Raw genomic sequence first — 18,657 nt, forward strand, 5'->3', positions numbered from 1 at the left:
TTACGAAAACATGAGCATTATGACATAAGGGGGAAATTGTTACAGCTGATGGAAACCTATTTACAGAGTAGGACGCAAGCAATTGAAGTGACCCACATACAAAGTGGGAATGTAAAAATATATTTATCAAACCCAAGACAACTCCGCAACGCTGTGGCTCAGGGCTCAATATTAGGTCCAATCCTATTCCTATTGTATATAAGTGATTTCCCTGGAATATTGAAGAATTTTGAAGTAATTTTATATGCAGATGACACTAGCGTAATTGTGGAAGGTAAGACCATAAGTGAGTTAAGGAACAACACATATAAAGTATTAGATCAAGCCAAAAAGTTTTCGAAAGTAACTGCTTATGCATAAACAACACAAAAACAAAGTACCTACTTTTTCATACAAAACAAAACACAATACTAAAAGAAACCAAAAATAAATTGACTGATCTAAAACTAAATTTCACCTATGAAATTAAATTTTTAGGACTAAATATAAATGAAAATCTAACTTGGGAAACCCACGTAAAAGAAATAATAGTAAAATTAAATTCCAGACTTTATGCACTCAGGATACTAAAAGAAACGTTAAACACTAAAGCTTTGATCCAAGTATACTACGAGCTTATACATTCTATACTAAATTACGGCATCATTTTCTGGGGCAAATCTTCAAGCAGCAAAGCAGTTTTCATGAAACAAAAGCAAGCAATACGCATAATATTTGGTCTACACATGAGAACATCATGCAAAGATAAATTTAAACAGCACCATATCCTTACCCTACCATCTATGTATGTATACGAAACTGCAATCTATGCAGCAAAATTGAAAGACGGAACCCAAATAAATCACGTTTATAATACCAGACAGCAAAATGAAAGAAGACAATATTTTACAAAACTAACATTAGTACAGGAAGGCCCAAGCCATATGGGAGTACAGATTTACAATAAGCTGCACTGAGAAATAAAAATGAAGAAAATATAAATGTTTTTAAAAAGGATTCCTCAAGAGATTCCTAGTGGATAAAGTATATTACAGCGTAGCAGATTATCTTTGCAATAATGTGTATTAAATAGTGTAACATGTTTCCTTTTTTTTAAATGTATCAGAAACAAGAAAGAGGACTGTCTGAACCCTTCAAATACCAAATGTATCTTGGTTTCAAATGGAGTAAATAAATAGAAATACAAATTGATAGATATTAATTTCGAATTCATAATGTTCAGGTTGATGAGATGAATAGTGACACTCTATACGTCATTTAAGTTTAAATTCATGCCCATCGGTGAGGGGAGGGTACGAAAGAGGTTATATGTAAAATAATCAAAAGCTACTAATATTAATGCTAAAGTCGTATCTTTTGGGGTTGTTGAGACGAATAATGACACCCTTGATGCAATTTAACTCCAAATCAATACACAATCAGCAAGGGGTGTTAGTGGGAAGGAGGTGACATGTGAAAATAAACGAAAACGACCAATATTGGTACTCAAAGCAATATTTTTTGTTTTGGGGGTCACCTCCTAGTGATGAGTAGTAACACTTCCGATGCCGTTTAAAGCCGAATGCATACATAATAGCAGGAGCGTCAGGTTGGAATTTGGAAGGGGTGGGATGTAATAATAATTAAAAACGACCGGCATTAGTGATCAATCCATAGTTTTCGGCATTGCTGAAATGAATGACACTTGATATACCGTTGAAGTCCAAATTTATCCCCCATCAGCATGGGTGTGAGAGAGGATGGCATGTAAAAATACACAAAAACGACCGATATTAGTGTCCTATCGAAAGTTTTCGCAGTCGCTGACTTGAATATTGATTTCCGATGCCCTTTAAATCAAAATTCAGCCTAACTGGACAAGAGAACAACTGGATTACTATCATTGTACTCTCATTGAAGTGCATATACTAGGAGTGGGGAGGATTCATACTATCTACAACCATATCCTTTCGGTGGGAAGAACGGGCATGTCAGCTGGTTACAATAAAAAAATCTAAAAGAAGCCTTCGTTAGTTTAGTAAGTACAATAAATTATGTTCAACGTAAGGCTTACGTAAATTAAATAAACTTACCGATTTATTATTACACATTTAACAGGCATAAATTGTACGATTTTTTGAATTAACTATTGTTAATTAAGTTTATTTTTATTTTCGATTTGTGAATATTACCACTTTACTCTTAAGTAATCTTATAATAGTTGTATTTAATAATCATGTTAATATAATAGACAACCTTTCCAAACCATCGTATATTTTTTTCTTTCTAAATTATAATTACTACCGTACACTGTAACTTGTTTAATTTAGTTTCAATTAGAAGTTTCTGCTAGAAGATTTGTAATCCATCAATCTAATGAATACATCTGACAGCATTCAATTAATAACATACAAAAGTTACGTGCTAACCTACGTATCATCGACAAGTTCATTAGCATTGACTATTAACTTACGCTGTTAAGCGTTACGAATAATAGTCATCAACATTTCTTTTTTTGTAGCTGACGAAAATGAAATTCCGAAATTTCCCCTACCTCTCTCTCTCTCTAGAGAGAGATTTGAGTGTGTGTGCTCGTTCATTGTAATTCAATTCAAAATTTCATTTTTAGCAAATGAAAACATTATGGGAAACATAATAAAGCAGGCTTAGTTTAATCGGTATATAATGGTAATATCTGGATTAAGAATGCCTATGGCTTACTTCCTAATCATTTGGTTATTCACAAACCCCTGCTTAAAAACTCTATTATATTGAGATTACAGAAGTCTCACTATCAGTGCGATGTTAACAGAAAATTCCATATGCATGTATTCCTTCTTTATGCTAAATACGTTGATCATATTTCTCGTGAGAGCAGCTACACAATGAATTGAGTTGCTTAGAGATGAGGGTTAATGAAAGCTTGACTCATGACACACCACCCACGGTGACTGACTCTAATTCACCACCCACTTTGACCCACTATCACTTACTCTGATCCACTACCCAACAAAGCCCATATTCATGAACCCTGATCCATAATTTACGCCCTCCTCTCCACTGACTAAAGAGTTTACACTTCTAATAAAACAAGGATGCGAAATTATCACTAATCGGAGTTTGAACTTCTACGGTTAGACGCTCAAACACCGCTATGTTACAATATAAAATCTGATCTTTACAATATAAAATAGTAAAGTGTTTGTCATGTGCTATATTAGGATGAATTTCAATTTAATTATCGTATATAATTATTTCCTCGTTGAATTACAGATACTTTTCAGTGGAAAATAGGATGAAATTTGAAAGTCTCAAATCAAGGTAAAGTAGGTTAACGTAAAGAAAGAAAGAAAGAAAGAAAGAAAAAAGAAAACGGTTTAAAATTCGACTGTCTCGAAAGCCAAGTAGTAAGTCCTCTTGCTATTATTACAATTACAAATATCAAGTTCGTTTTTCACTTATATATACTCATCTCAGGTAAGTAAATAAAAATAAAGAAAAAGGAAGAAAAGCTGAAGCCTTGAAAGTAAAATGTAGACAAATTCACCACTGTTCAGAAGATGCTGTCTACAATGCACTGAGCAGAATGGGTCAATGGGTCACGATGGGTGGTGGATCGCAGTATGTCACGTCCTGTTGACCTACGACCCACTGACCCACTCACAAATCTTGTCCCACTTGACTCACTTGAACTACAACCCACTAACCCACTCCATCTCCAGACGCGTTATAAGTTCAAGACACATCATAAGCTACGCGCTTTTAGCATAATATTTGAAGTATGCCAAACAAGAAAACCATCTTGTGTGTGTGTCATTTAGATTTATGATAAGTTCCTCAAAGCAAATACGCGAATTTCCGTGAATAAAGCAGAAAAGTGGGTTTGGTTTCACATCGCAAAACTACAATTCACTTTGAAACAATGGAAAACCTATATTGAAACCGAAATTACTATATTTATCTCATTTTCATTCCACGATTGTGCGTTTTAAACCAAATGGGATGAAGATAAATGAATGATAATAATGTAATAAGCAGAGAAGAAGACCTAACATGAATGTCATATCCAAATCGAGATTCAAACCCGCGATTGATGAATCTTTTGATCTTCAGTCAGACCACTCGATCATTCCTGCCGGCATGTTTCTGACTGGTGAATTATAAAACGCTATGGTATTATTCATTATTGAAAAATATAATATATATTACAGATCTGCAAAAGCAACTTCAACCTACTAGCTTTCATGTGCGAGTAATATATGAACATTTAAAATAAGGAATAGGGAATTGTCTTGAATACTGAATATCAATTGATCAACTTACTACTCGCATTTTAAGTTAGGTGCTAATTTATCTAACCTCGACACTACATATTAACCTTTAGACTTCGTAAAGTAATATATTACCTTCTTCAGCACACTCAAATTGACGTGAAGAGCCAATTCTGTCTTCAGTTTGTCAGGAAGCAGACCCAAAGCAGTGTTTATATCACCTCCTCCTTGTATTCGACCCCTTGAAGAAACACAAAAGGTAATAAATTAGTTATTTATGAGAATAATGTAAACGCTAGACATGTTTAATAATATTAATAATGTAAGTAACATAACTCTTTTACGAATGCGAGAACTCGATATGGAAATTTTTGTATTAATCTTAGGTTATAGTATACAAAAAACGTTATTATTGACATCTATTGCTTGTCAAGTTGCTCAGTCACCGAATAGTTGTGAGGAGAGACAACTGGTAATTTTTTTTCTATTCCTGTTTAAGACATAAATCTACAGTTTAACGGTAGAGTGCGAACCACATTAACTTCAACCGAAAATCAAACATGGATATCTCACACCGAAAACTCGTATGATAACCACGTAGCCGCAAGGGAGATTTAAAAACATCTATATCTTATCTACATGATAAGATCTATAATTTAAACTTATGGTGGGTAAAAATGGAACCATTTTTTAAAAAATAACTTCAATGAACACGTGTTTTCTTTACTTCTTTATTCCAGCATTTTATATATATATATATATATATATATATATGAGACAGCAAAACAATTCCTGAATGCTGATTGGCTTCCATAGGCCACTTATCCAATCCCTTTCAATCACAAAACTATAATATAAAACAGAAACAACAATCTCTAATTCTCTTTCCCTCCCTGTTGAAACCATATACTCACATATTAAATATCTAATTTACAAAATAACCCTTACAAATAACTCTTAAATATGAATACTAAATAAATAGTATGAAGTAAATAGATAATATAGAATAAATAAATAAATAAATAAAACTAAATTTACAAAAATAATCTGCACAATTAACATATTCAATTTTTAAGATTCCTTAACAATTTATTCTACTGTTCATCAATTTTAAGTTCTGAATTAAAGTTCATGATCCTATCACCTATTTTAATAAGTCTTGATTCTTTCTGTTTCCTCACTAACATTCTCTCCTCTTGGCCCAGCACTTTCTCTTCACTCCTAATAATTGAATGTTCCGAATCTCTCATATGTTTATAGACTGCATTTCTGCCTCTCTCCAACCTAACGTCATCCTTACATTGTTTCATTCGCTCTTTTAACCTCTTTCCCGTTCCATACTTACTGCACTTCATCTTATATATTACTCCTTCTTTCTCCATCATTCTTTCCTCCTCTTCTTCTCCCCTTTTTCTTCCCTCTCTCCTTATTACCTCTAGTAATCTCTTGCTTCCGTTTGTGTACGTGGAAATACCTCCAGTCTTCTTCAGCATTCTTTGGATGACCTATGTCTCTTCCCTCATACTCTCTATCCCGCACCACATTTTACTTTCGACTTGTTCTCTTTCCAGTCTTAATACTCCTTTTACTTCTTCTCTTCCTCTTTTCCTTTTGTACTTTAGTTTTCTTCTATTATATCCATTTCCCTCTAACTGCTCATGAAAGGCCTCTATACCCTCCTCTGCTTTCCTTCTCTCACTGTTCGCCTGCGTAATTATTTTATCCGTGTTGTTACTAATGAAGTTTAATTTTGTCGAATAATCTACATCACTCCTCGCATGATAGTAGTTTCCCGATGCATAATTTTTCTCATACCATTCCGTATATGTAAGCCGGTTCATAAGTCACTCTTTAGAATAAAATAAACTTTCAAACGATACCATGCGCATATGTGTGCAATGCACAAGAGAAGGGTACTTCGGGCAAAATAAAAACAATCCTCCAAAAATCCCTATTTGTTAAAGTTTTGCGCCCTCTGAAGCGGGCCCAGCTAGAGATATTTGAATATATTAGTCTAGGCGCTAGCCTATGTCACGGGTGCATTACATGTGCCCTCATTTTGACTGCTGGATGTTATTACCTACTTAAAATAGAGTTAATTTCTTTTGGTCACGTGATCTGGTTCATGGTCGTTTAGTCGCCATATTGAATTCAAGATGGCGGATCATGACCTTCTTTAAACGCTCGTAACTCGGTCATTTATGGACCGATTTTGATCATCTTTCATCCTTTGAAAAGAGAAAATTATACTCTACAATTACACTTTACGCGAAATTTGCTACGTTTTCCCGATAAATTGGAAAGAGTATAATTGAAGATAAAATTTTATTCTATTTTCGTAATTTTCTCGAAAATGGCTAATAATTCAACATTTAAATAAGACACAAAAAAGAAACAGAATTAAATAAGCTTTAAAACGGTATATAAGGTGCTGGATTTAGTTTAAAACTAGGCTATATATTAAAGGAAAACTAATAGCATGTATGATTTTAATTGTTACAAAAATAGCTTTTCCGATGTTTTTACCTTCTAGCAATATATCTGTACAGCAGGCGCTAGCCCATCTCACGTGCAAAGTTTTATGTCCCCTAAGTCTTGTTGTGGAGTTTGTTAAACACCTATACGAGTATAAAAATTGTCACATTATCCAGATCATAGTCGTTTTGTTGCCATATTTAAAAATGGAAGCCAAATTACTAGATTTTTTTTTGTCTAAGTCAATCTCCGTACCCAGTGGTCTGAATTTACAACTTGGTTGCTCATTTTCCTCCTTTGTAAAGTAAATCTCCTAGTTCTAATTTATAGTATAATTTGAAAAAATGGTACACTGACGTATTTTTAGTTACAAGTTTAAAAAAAGTGGATTCAAAGAGCAAAAAGTATTTTTACAAATAGAAGAAGTATGCACTTCTAAATAGATACGTCGTAGTGGATAATACTGATACAACTTAATAACATAGTGTCAAAAGTTAAAATGAATATTACAAATCTTTTAGAGTCGATATAAAGTCTTAAACAATATCATTTATGAGGATTCCTGCATTGGTCTACAATAGTACTTTACATTTACAAAAGTCACAACACAATATTTCCAATTTTCTATAGGGATATACAGTTCTTCTGAAACCATCTGGCAATTATATTGCTTAGGAAAGTCTTCAGGCTCCTATGAGTCATCTGTCACTTGCCTTTTTTAAAGGAGGCGGTGATTATGATAAATGAATGAAATGGTGGAATTAAGAAAGTGGGAGTAAACGGGAGAACACGGTGAAAACCCACGAGCACGGTGTTTGTCCACCACAGTCCACACGACGCGAGCTGGGATTGAACGATGGACCCAAGCACCGGAGGTGTACGCTCTACCACTGAGCCACCGTGCTCATAGTACAAGAAGTAATTTTAGATTTGTGCGTAATGCGAATAACACTCATCTACAAGTCGAAATAATGCATACAGAAATATTGGAGATAATGTGCATCAAAATAATGCATGTCTTAATGTGCAAAATCCTAGCCAAGAAAGTGTTAGTAGTAACTTTAGTCAATAGAAATATCACGAGTAATGACGTAAAGAGAAATCATGAATGGCATAGTATACGAAATTCAAGGCAAGAATGCGCTATGCAATGTAACATAATCCCGCAATTTTAACCATACCGGATGTTAGATGTAGTTGGCGTGGAATGTATTGAATCCTCGTTAATAACCTATTTACACGATTGTAAAAATAATTATGTATATATTTTACAATAATACTTAAATCTTTCAGTCAGTTTTACAAAAATAAAACAATCTAAAATTTCATCTTATGCTGACACATACCAGTTTAATTTAGTTAGTAGTTATTATTGAATGCTACCTCATAATGTAAAAATAAGTATTTGTTTATCTGATATTAATTTTATTTGTAAATATTGAGAAGGTTATATGGTTATATGCAGGGGTAAAAGTGGGTCTGAAAAGGTAGAGGGACGGAAGGTTGCAGCATGACTTCACACCTTCCCCCTAAGGGCGTCCATCGGAAGGGGGCAAGGTGGGGCGCTCGCCCCCTAAGAGGAAATTGTACTTGGGAATATGGAAAACCTAATAGAATTTTTACATTAGTTACAGCAAAATTTGAAACTATATTTGAAACGTTGCTTATACTTGTCCCCCCATTGGAAACCATAACATGGGCGCCCCTGCTTATCTTTGCCCATTGTAATTTATTAGGAACTGGGGGGATGTCATACACATTTTTTGGAGGTAGGAGACGGCGTTCCCCGGGTTCTCCCGCACTTTTACCCCTAGTTTTACCCCTAATTATATGTTTAATGTCGCTCAAATGAAAGTATTTTTTGTTTACTTTTACTTTATGTTCGTAATTATTACTAATCTACTCAAAAAATGTATGAAAACTTGTAAGTTACCGGTATATGTTTAATGCGCTCAAACGAAAATATTCCGTAATATAAGTTGATTACTACCTCGAACTATTACAGATATATTGACTAACAAAGGAAATATAAGAATGGACCAATTAATGGCCAAATTTAATGCTATTTCATAATGTGCCTCCAGCTATATGAATAATTAAAAATATACGAATAAATAATAATATAGAATAATGAATAAATAATTATGAGAGATAAATGAGAAATGAGATGTGAATATTACGTAATTATATTTTTTATATAAGGGCCATGCAGAAAATAAATGTACTTTATAGGAAATGTATTAATAATCTTATTTTGGTCCATGGTCCTTTGTTAATTTGTACGAGGTCAATCAAGTTAATAATTCATGTTCGTTTGGAGGCCATTTATACGATAAGATCTATATGTTACTATGGACAATGGTCCGTAACGTACGATATCGCTTTTTTATGGCCAGATCTGCTTATTTATGTTATTTAATTTAGGCCAGACATAAATATATACAGCTAGCTTAGAAAACAAAGGATACGCCATTGTGAAGGAGTATATATTCATTTAAAAAGAAGATATTTTGTAAAAATTAAGAAGGTAAATGATAAAGTATTTACATAAAATACACAAATTCGCATATATCGTATTCTGTGTTGTCATTTTGAACAGTTAACTTGTGAGTTACGTTAAAGTAATTCTTTAGTACATCAAAAACTAACTTACGAATATATATATATATATATATATATATATATATATATATATATATATATATATATATATATATATATATATAAGTGTAAGTGTAAGTAAACATTATGTTGTAATACATATAGAAGTTTTAGAAGGGAACATTTCTCCTCTTTTCCTTCCCTTGCACCCGTGCTTGGTGAAGTGGCAGAAGATAATGCAAATTGATTGTGTGTGACTAAAAATATGGAAGTTTTTATATGAAACGTAAGGAGAAAAACTGCGATAAATCATAAAGGAAAGCAATCTTGTCGTAGCCTAGAGTAAAAACCAGTTCACCCTACAATTCACACTTTATCTTTCTTCTTCACTCTTTTATTTCGATGTTTGGAAAAAAATCAAGCAGTTTCTAGCAATACAGCCTGCTTCCAGTGTGTGTTATTTCACGGTATTGTAAACTCAAAACTAACAAAAGTGAAATTCAGTTCTGTTTCCATGTACTTTTCAGGTGTCAGATACATCTTGTAAGCGATGTTATAAAATTTAAATATTCGTTACTTTAACCTTTAAACTTACGGAAAATAATAACGCAAAATACCAATGGGAAGTGAACCTTGTGGTGGACAAACACCGTGTGCGTGGGTTTTCTCGGGGTTCTCCCGTTTCCTCCCACTTTCTTAATTCCACCATTTCATTCATTACTCATCATCACCGTCTCCTTTAGCCTAACCGGCATAACCGTGGGACGTAAAACTCAAAGATTTCATTTTTATTTCATTTCAAAATACCAATGGGATCCGTTGGACTTTATTAATGTAAAGATCATCTAGTAAGTGGAATTTTCTTTTAAGTGGAAGAGAAATGGAATAGTTAGTAACGAACTGTCAGTGTTATTGCCATTATGGTAGAACCCCAGACAACACGTACGTGTACGACACATGTGCACTCTCCATGCATAAGCCGTACATTTGCACATGTGCATTTGTGTGGATGATGAACACATACATAACCCGTGCATAAACCGTACACGTGAATTTGAGTGGATGAAGCATACATACATAACCCTGTATGTGCACATGTGCATTTACGTGGGTTATGCACACGTACATAACCAGTGACTAAGTCGTGCGTGTGCACATGTGTATTTGCATGGATAAAGTACACGTTTACATAACCCGTACTTAAGCCGTTATGTACACATGTGCATTTGCGTGGATGCAGCGCACGTACAGAATCCGTACTTAAGCCGTTATGTGCACATGTGCATTTGCATGGATGAAGCACACATTTATATAACCCGTGCTTAATCCGTTATGTACACATGTGCATTTGCATGGATGCAGCGCGCGTACGTAACCCGTGCTATAGGCGTTATGTACACATGTGCATTTGTGTGGATGCAGCGCACTCACGTAACCCGTACTTAAGCCGTTATGTACACATGTGCATTTGCGTGGATGCAGCGCACATACAGAACCCGTACTTAAGCCGTTATGTGCACATGTGCATTTGCATGGATGAAGCACACATTTATATAACCCGTGCTGCAGTCGTTATGTACGCATGTGCTTTTGCGTGGATGCAGCGCATGTACATAACCCATGCTTGAGCCGTGCATGTGCACATGTGCATTTGCGTGGATGAAGCATATTTAAATTACCGGTGCCTAAGCCGTTGTGTGCACATGGGTATTTGCACGGCTATTGTACGTGTGTATGAGACGTCCATATTACCGTGCAAGTGTATAATTTTACTTTCATTCTTTTACACTCATTCTCATCAACAGAAAGTAACCTCCATTTTTGATGGGTGTCGTTTTTCCTCCAGGCGGTGTTATAGAGACTTTTCGACGAATAACAGCTGAATGATTGTAAAAACTCCATAACGTCCACTGAGCTAGGATACAAGATTAACAGATGGCAGCATTGTACTGATGTAACTACAGTCAGACAGTTCATAGGTTTACAAAATTATTTTCGTGACCTATTACAGCAGAATATGTTGCGTTATTTGTTACTTGGCAAACATGTCAAAGATACTACCTAAAGCTTTGCTCGTTGCAAATAATGAACTCCAAAACTAAAATTCTCACTGACAATTAATAGTTGCTTGTTATATACTTTGAAGGTGATGTCTTTGCAGATATAGGTGGCCAGTTCTAGCGTAAGACGCCAAATATATAAACTCTTTCTTTCGTTGCATCTCGAATTTGCTTTTACATCACCTCTGTACTACATGTAAGTCATCTGGGTACTGCTTCAAATCACCTCTATCGTACATGTAAATCACCTGTGTGTTACGTGTAAATCATCTCTGTCCTACATGTAAATCATCTGGGTACTGCGTGTAAATCACTTATGTGCTACGTGTAAATCACCTCTGTCCTACATGTAAATCACCTGGGTACTGCGTGTAAATCATCTGTGTGTTACATGTAAATCATCTCTGTCCTACATGTAAATCACCTGGGTACTGCGTGTAAATCACCTGTGTATTACGTGTAAATCATCTCTGTCCTACATGTAAATCACCTGGTTACTGCGTGTAAATCACCTGTGTGCTAATGTAAATCACCTGTGTGCTACGTGTAAATCACCGCTGTCCTACATGTAAATCACCTGTGAACTACATGTAAATCGAATAAATGCTACTTGTAAATCACCTGCGCGGTAGGTGTAAATCACTTGTGCAGGACGTGTACGTGTGCATTACACATGTTTTGTGCACGTGAAGATGTTGAATAGGACCTGGCATGTATATGTGCATTACATGTACAGGCGTGCATTTATACAGATGATGCACATGTTGCATCCGTGCAATTGTACATGTACTATACGGATACTGTACGTGCATTGTGCTGTCTGGGACACTTGTGCAATAGTAAGTTTTTGTAATATTTATTTTAAATATGTAAGATATAAATGCTGGATAAAATTATTATTTAATTTCCCCCAAAACTGCTATTATTATTACGTTCGCTTTTTCACTAATATAGACTGTGAACTTGAAATTAGAATATTTTAAAATTTATGTATGTTACAATTTATGTGTATTATCTAATATATAAACATACCATTTTAATTCTATTATACTGTAAGTCTTAATATGCAAATTATTAAACATCGTACGAGTAAAATTTATTTAACTAATAAATAGTGTTTATTACAAAGAGCTTAAGCACATATAACATAACTGTGAAGTCTTCATTGCAAACACGATTTTGTTATCTTATGCAAATTGGCCTGTTTTTCCTACTCTTTCTACGGGTAGGTACGAAGTAACGACTCGTTTCATGTGCAGGCTCTTGTTCACCCTTCGAGATATTCCTGAACTAGATGTTCTCGTTTTGAACGTCACTTAACCCCTTCCCAAATGTTATTAGAAACTTTCCTTTTAAATTGCTATTTGAAGCTAAGAATTGGACTAAGTTCATATTATGCACGTACAATGTATATCTACGATACAGAATGTAGCCATGGTGCGTTTTCTCGTTTTTTAAGCTAATACTCTGAACCATCCAATCCACGATATATACTTCTTCTTGTTGGCATTATAATCTTCTGATTTGAGGTTTACGTTTCTCTTATTTTTCCACTATGATTGGTTGCGAATACATTGTACTAAGTAAATTTATAACTTTAGATTACATAGGACAAGAAAACTATCATCGCATTGCTTTGAAATTTAAAAAAAAATTATGAATATCTTCCTCTCCTTAAACCATAAGCTCTTATGGTGGTTACAGTTTACTGCATTATATTGTACAATCAGTGACAAAAGTTCTTTCCGATTCGTAAGCAACTTCAGAGTGGGAGGACAACTTGAATACAGTTTCAATAAATTGAAATGAATGTAATTGTCTGTACGTTCTGTAGGTGGTAGAAATGAACAATAAGTGCGCCGAAAAGGTATATACAATTGTAAGAAGGATCTTGTTTAGGGTGCCACTGAACTTATTTGTTAAAAAGACAAATGAGTAATTATTGATTTTGAGTGAAGAATGTATGTTGTATAATAAGTTGAATGTTTTTTTGTGGGAGAACCGAATATTGAAAGTGTCTTAAAGAATGTAAGAGTTTCATTGTATTAATTTGGTGTAAAGAATTGTATGAAAAGAGTAAGGAATAAATGTATGTGATTGGAGATAGTGTTAATACAAATGGTAACAGGGGTATGTTTGGAAGTCGTACACAACGTGTTGTAAGAGTTAAGGATATCAGATTAATTTCAGAAGTCTAATTCGAAATAGTATCTTTTGGGAAACGTAACGTAACCTAATTTAATAATAACACGTTCCAGCCATACCATCGTCATTCCCAAAATAAATTTTGTCAAATGGGAACAATTTTTGTTGCTGACTGTACCAATAATTGTCAGGCCTATAATGCAAAGCCTGTAAAGGCTCTAGACTTGTAAAAAGATTATCACTCACTATTTTGTGGCCATGGTTCTGCTTTTCTTCTGTTATATCCATACCCCCTGTGTTACCTTGTACAATTTTTCTGCTATCCCCTGGACACTTCTTAATATATACGCAGTACTTGCATTTTCCAGACATAGTTTTTAAACTATTACATATGGCCTAAATTTTAATTCCAAACTTTTTCAATTTTGAAAATATTATAAATTTTAAAGGGGTATTTGCCTCTGAAAGCAGAAGGTGCTCATCTACATCCATATTAGGTACACACACACACACACACACACACACACACACACACACACACACACACTCACACACACACACACACACACACACATATATATATATATATATATATATATATATATATATATATATATAATTTGCTTCTCGCAAATACCCATTCAACATATCAAACAATTCATTGATTGGTTTTAGTTTATCAAATTTTTCTTTCTTTCAACTCCTCAAGGTGCATCATTCCCAGAAGTTCTTGTAATTTATTACAACTTATAATTTTGAATATATATATATCGTACTCCCATCCGAGCGACTTCGTAACTAATAGGTTTATTATTGGACTTATACATATCAATGAGCAACAACTGCCTATAAATTTAGTTCGGTTTCATCCAATTTATTCCACCGATTATCAAGGCTATCAGGTTTCCTTTGTTCATCCATTTGCGAAAAATAATAGCAAGGCTGTTTTTATTTTTATTTTAGAGAACGTGGCAACATAGTGCCACGTCTATAGCTTGAAACCGTGAAGTGAAGGTTACTTTTTCCACTAAGGTTTCTATTTGGCATTCTATCTCGAATCGCTATTGTGAAGTGTTCGAAACATGGTGTTTCCTTCTTGGTTATCGGATGTGCTGGGTTGATTAAATGTATCCTTTGATCATAATTTATATTTGAACTATTATCACTCTCAATCCCTTCATAGTTCATTGCAATCATCTCGGGGTATGTTGTAATTGACTTTTTTCGAAACTCTAAGTTCCCTACCAAGGAATTGAACAAATGTTTCACGTATAAGATATTTCTGTTTTTCTCCACTTTCCGTCAACGCTTAATCATATTAAGGAAATCAGTAGTAACTTCCACAAAATCACTTCCATCTACTTCTTTATACTTGAAGCTTATTTAGGTTCAACTAACAAAATAAGAAAATTGTCAGGTGAAAATTCATTTTGAAAGAAATTTGACAAAATTCTTAAAAAAAAGTTGTAGTACATACAACCTTAAAAATATTGGCATTAAATATTTGTAGATTGTGTAAATGAAAAAAAAAAGTAATACAAGAAAACAAATTGCCATCTGTTGAACATCAAAGAAATAAACAATAAGAAATGAAAATCATGAGATCCATTGAACCCTATCTGTAGAAGACGCTACACTAAGTAATTTTTGAAAGAGCATGTTAATGAAACAAAATGGCACTTAGGTAATAGGAAGAACAATCAAAAATAAGAAAAGCAGTTGATTAACATTTAACTTGTGTCAAATCAGTACGAATGAACGAATGTCTAATGTCCATTGAAGCTACTGCAAATTCTAGTGTTAAATATTATTAATCTACTCTCTCTCACTCTCTTCATATATACACAATACCCTATATATACGAATAGGAATTAATATGGAAATAGCTTGAACTATACTTCTAAGTCTCTTCATGTGCTATTACGAACTATTAGAGAATTGACTTGAATTTTACACTGAATGACTCCATGACTCCTCATATACCAATAGGAACTATTAGAGAAGTGGGTCCAATTTTACTTTGAATGACTCTTCATATGAGGAGCGTTTTTTCAAAACTCGATAGAGCACAAAACATATTTATTTATTTATTTTACAAGACTTGCATGTTTGTTCTTATTATACATAACCTCTATCGAGTTTTGACAAAACGTTCATGATTTAATATTCTACACACATGGCACATTACGAAATTTGTCAATTCTGATTTCACAGCTCGATAGGTAGCATAAAAAGCATACCAGAAAAAAAAACTCCGTTTCTCAAAATTTGCTCTATCGAGTTTTGAAAAAACGGTTCTCATATTTACTAGGAACCATTATAGAAATTGGTCCAATTTTAATTTGAATGATCTTCATATGCAATAAGAACTATTATAAAAACGAGTCCAATTTTACTTTGAATGACCCTTCATATGCATTAGGAATTATTACAGAAATGAGTCTAATTTACTTTGAATGACTGTTCATATGTATTAGGAATAGAGATGGGTCCAATTTTACTTTGATTGACACTTCATATTGATTAGAAACTATTATAGAAATGTATCCAATTTCACTTTAATTAATTTTCATATGTATTAGGAATTATTATAGAAACGGGACCAATTTTACTTTGAATGACTTAATATACAAAAAGGAACTATTATGGAAATAGGTTGAATTTTACTTTCAATATAGCTTCACGTGCCATTATGAACTTTCATTGAAGGGGATCCAAGTTTACTTTGAATGACTCTTCAAAGGCATTGGGATTTATTATAGAAATGGGCCCAAGTTCACTTTGATTGACTCATCATATGCATTAGGAACTATTATAGAAATGGATCCAAGTTACCATTGAATGACTCTTCATATGTATTTGAAACTATTATAGAAATGGGTCCAATTCTTTTTGAATGACTCTTCATGTGCAATAGGAATACATGGGTCCAATTTTACTCTGACTGGCATTTCATATTGATTAGGAACTATTACAGAAATGGATACAATTTTACTTTCAATAACTTTTCATATGTATTAGGAACTATTATAGAAACTGGCCCAATTTTACTTTGAATGACTCTTCATATACCAATAGGAACTATTATGGAAATATCTTTAATTTTACTTTCAGTATCCCTTCATATGCTAATACGAACTATTATAGAAATGGGTAAAATTTCACTTTGAATGACTCTTCATGTACTAGGAACTATTATAGAAATGGGTCCAATTTTACTTTGAATGACTCTTCATATGTATTAGGAATTATTACAGAAATGGGTCCAATTTTATTTTGAATGAATTTTCATATGCATTAGGAACTATTATAGAAACGAGACCAAGTTTACTTTGAATGACTCTTCATATACCAATAGGAGCTACTATGGAAATAGCTTAAATTTTATTTTCAATATTCCTTCACATGCCACTACGAACTATCATAGAAGCTGGTCCAATTTTACTTTGATTGACTCTTTATATGCATTGGGAATTTTACTTCGAATGATTCTTCACATATAATACAAACTATGATAGAAATGAATTGAATCTCATTTTGAATGTCTCATCATACACAAAAAAGAGCAATTATAGAAATAGTTTAAACTTTAATTTAATTATGCTGTATGTATAAACAGGAATCCACCACTAATGTAGTTAGCGCTTGAATCTAGTAGTCGCAATGGATCGTCCAGAATTTGGACGGTACAAGTCTGTGAAGAGTTGAAGTACAAGTGAATTCCCCACTAGTAGAGTCTTTCTTTCCTATAGAGTAAAATAAGACAAATGTGAAGCTAGACATTTTGCCGGGAAAGGAGAGATTCGTCCCACTCCCGAGAGGGTACATTGCACAGTGATTCTAGTCCATCCCTTGTTTCCAGGGTATTGGAGTACGCCGGATTGTGGTCAAATGTTAGTTTCGGCATTTGTGGAAACGCCTTCTGGCACAAAAAGGTGCAGTAACACTCCAGGGATGACAGTAGAGATATTCATTATCCCTCTACCAAATTTTTAGTTGCAATTTTATCTGGAAAATTGAACGAAAATATTATTATCCATGTTACAACTAAGTGACAAACAAAGTGATAAAATGCTCTCGTTTATGGTATCGTACCAATCCAACCTCCACGTGTAAACAGGTGCTACACTGTACTTTGAATGGCCTGTACCAATAGGAGTTGGTGGTTAAATTTATTCGAATATTCGTTACTCGAAAATTTTTTCTTGTACTCGTATTATTCGAAAATCCGAATTTTCGTTTTTGATATTCGAACAATCCTAATAATGTTTCGATACTCAAACAATTATCCGAATAACAAATTTTGGTGGAATATTCGGATAATAAATATTGGAAACATCCATTATTCGAACGTTGGAATAACAAATTATTCGAATTTTAACAGTACTAATAAGAACCATCATAAAATGGTTCAAATTGCGCTTTGAACGATTCTTCACATACGAATAGTAACTCATGGCTATGTAAAGGTTCTATTAGTGATACGTATGCGAGAATATAATAGCAAGAAAGTAGTGTCTTAATTTTGGCCACTTCTTAGATTTTAAACAGGTGTTTCAAAACACACCGACAACGTTTGAGAGGTGATTTTTGACACCAAGATAAGGCAAAAAGTATAGACCAACCTGGGTGCACAAATGCTTTCTTTTGGAGTTATAGGCTACCGAAAACATGAAAGAAATGAACTTTAAAGATCAAAAGCCCCACAACTATGGAACCTACCGTAGTCGGGTCAAGACCACTTAGGAACTAGTATGTGCGCTATCCAAAAATACAAGTTTCAGAATCCTAAGGTACTCACACAACAATTGTTATAGAGGGAATTCGGCTGCAGGCATATAATTTGAAGTACTCATTGTTTACCACTATAAAAATTGTTGCGGAAGTACGGAAGGATTCTGAAACATAGGTATTTGAATATTGTACATACTAGTTCCTAAGTGAAGTCTAGACCCGACTACGGTAGGTCCTATAGTATTATAGCTATGGACTTTTAAAGTTCATTTTTTCGTGTTTTTGGCAACCTATAACTCCGAAAGGAAGCATTTGTGCACCCAGGTTGGTCTATACTTCTTGTCATACCTTGGTGTCAGAAATCACCTCTCAAACGTTGTAGGTGTGTTTTG

General features: G+C 33.9%; 1 protein-coding gene across 1 annotated transcript in view; it reads right to left on the bottom strand.

The window, feature by feature from the left end:
- LOC145693139 (uncharacterized) overlaps positions 1 to 18,657 on the bottom strand; it is an 896,225-nt gene that overhangs the window by 98,717 nt on the left and 778,851 nt on the right. The window contains exon 9 of the mRNA XM_081768874.1: positions 4,386 to 4,491. Within this exon, the coding sequence (XP_081625000.1) occupies positions 4,386 to 4,491 (106 nt within the window). The remainder of the gene's footprint in view (positions 1 to 4,385; positions 4,492 to 18,657) is intronic.

This window comes from Thermobia domestica, chromosome 8 (genome assembly GCF_964235325.1).
Source record: "Thermobia domestica chromosome 8, izTheDome1.hap1.1, whole genome shotgun sequence".
Classification (NCBI taxonomy): Eukaryota; Metazoa; Arthropoda; class Insecta; order Zygentoma; family Lepismatidae; genus Thermobia; species Thermobia domestica.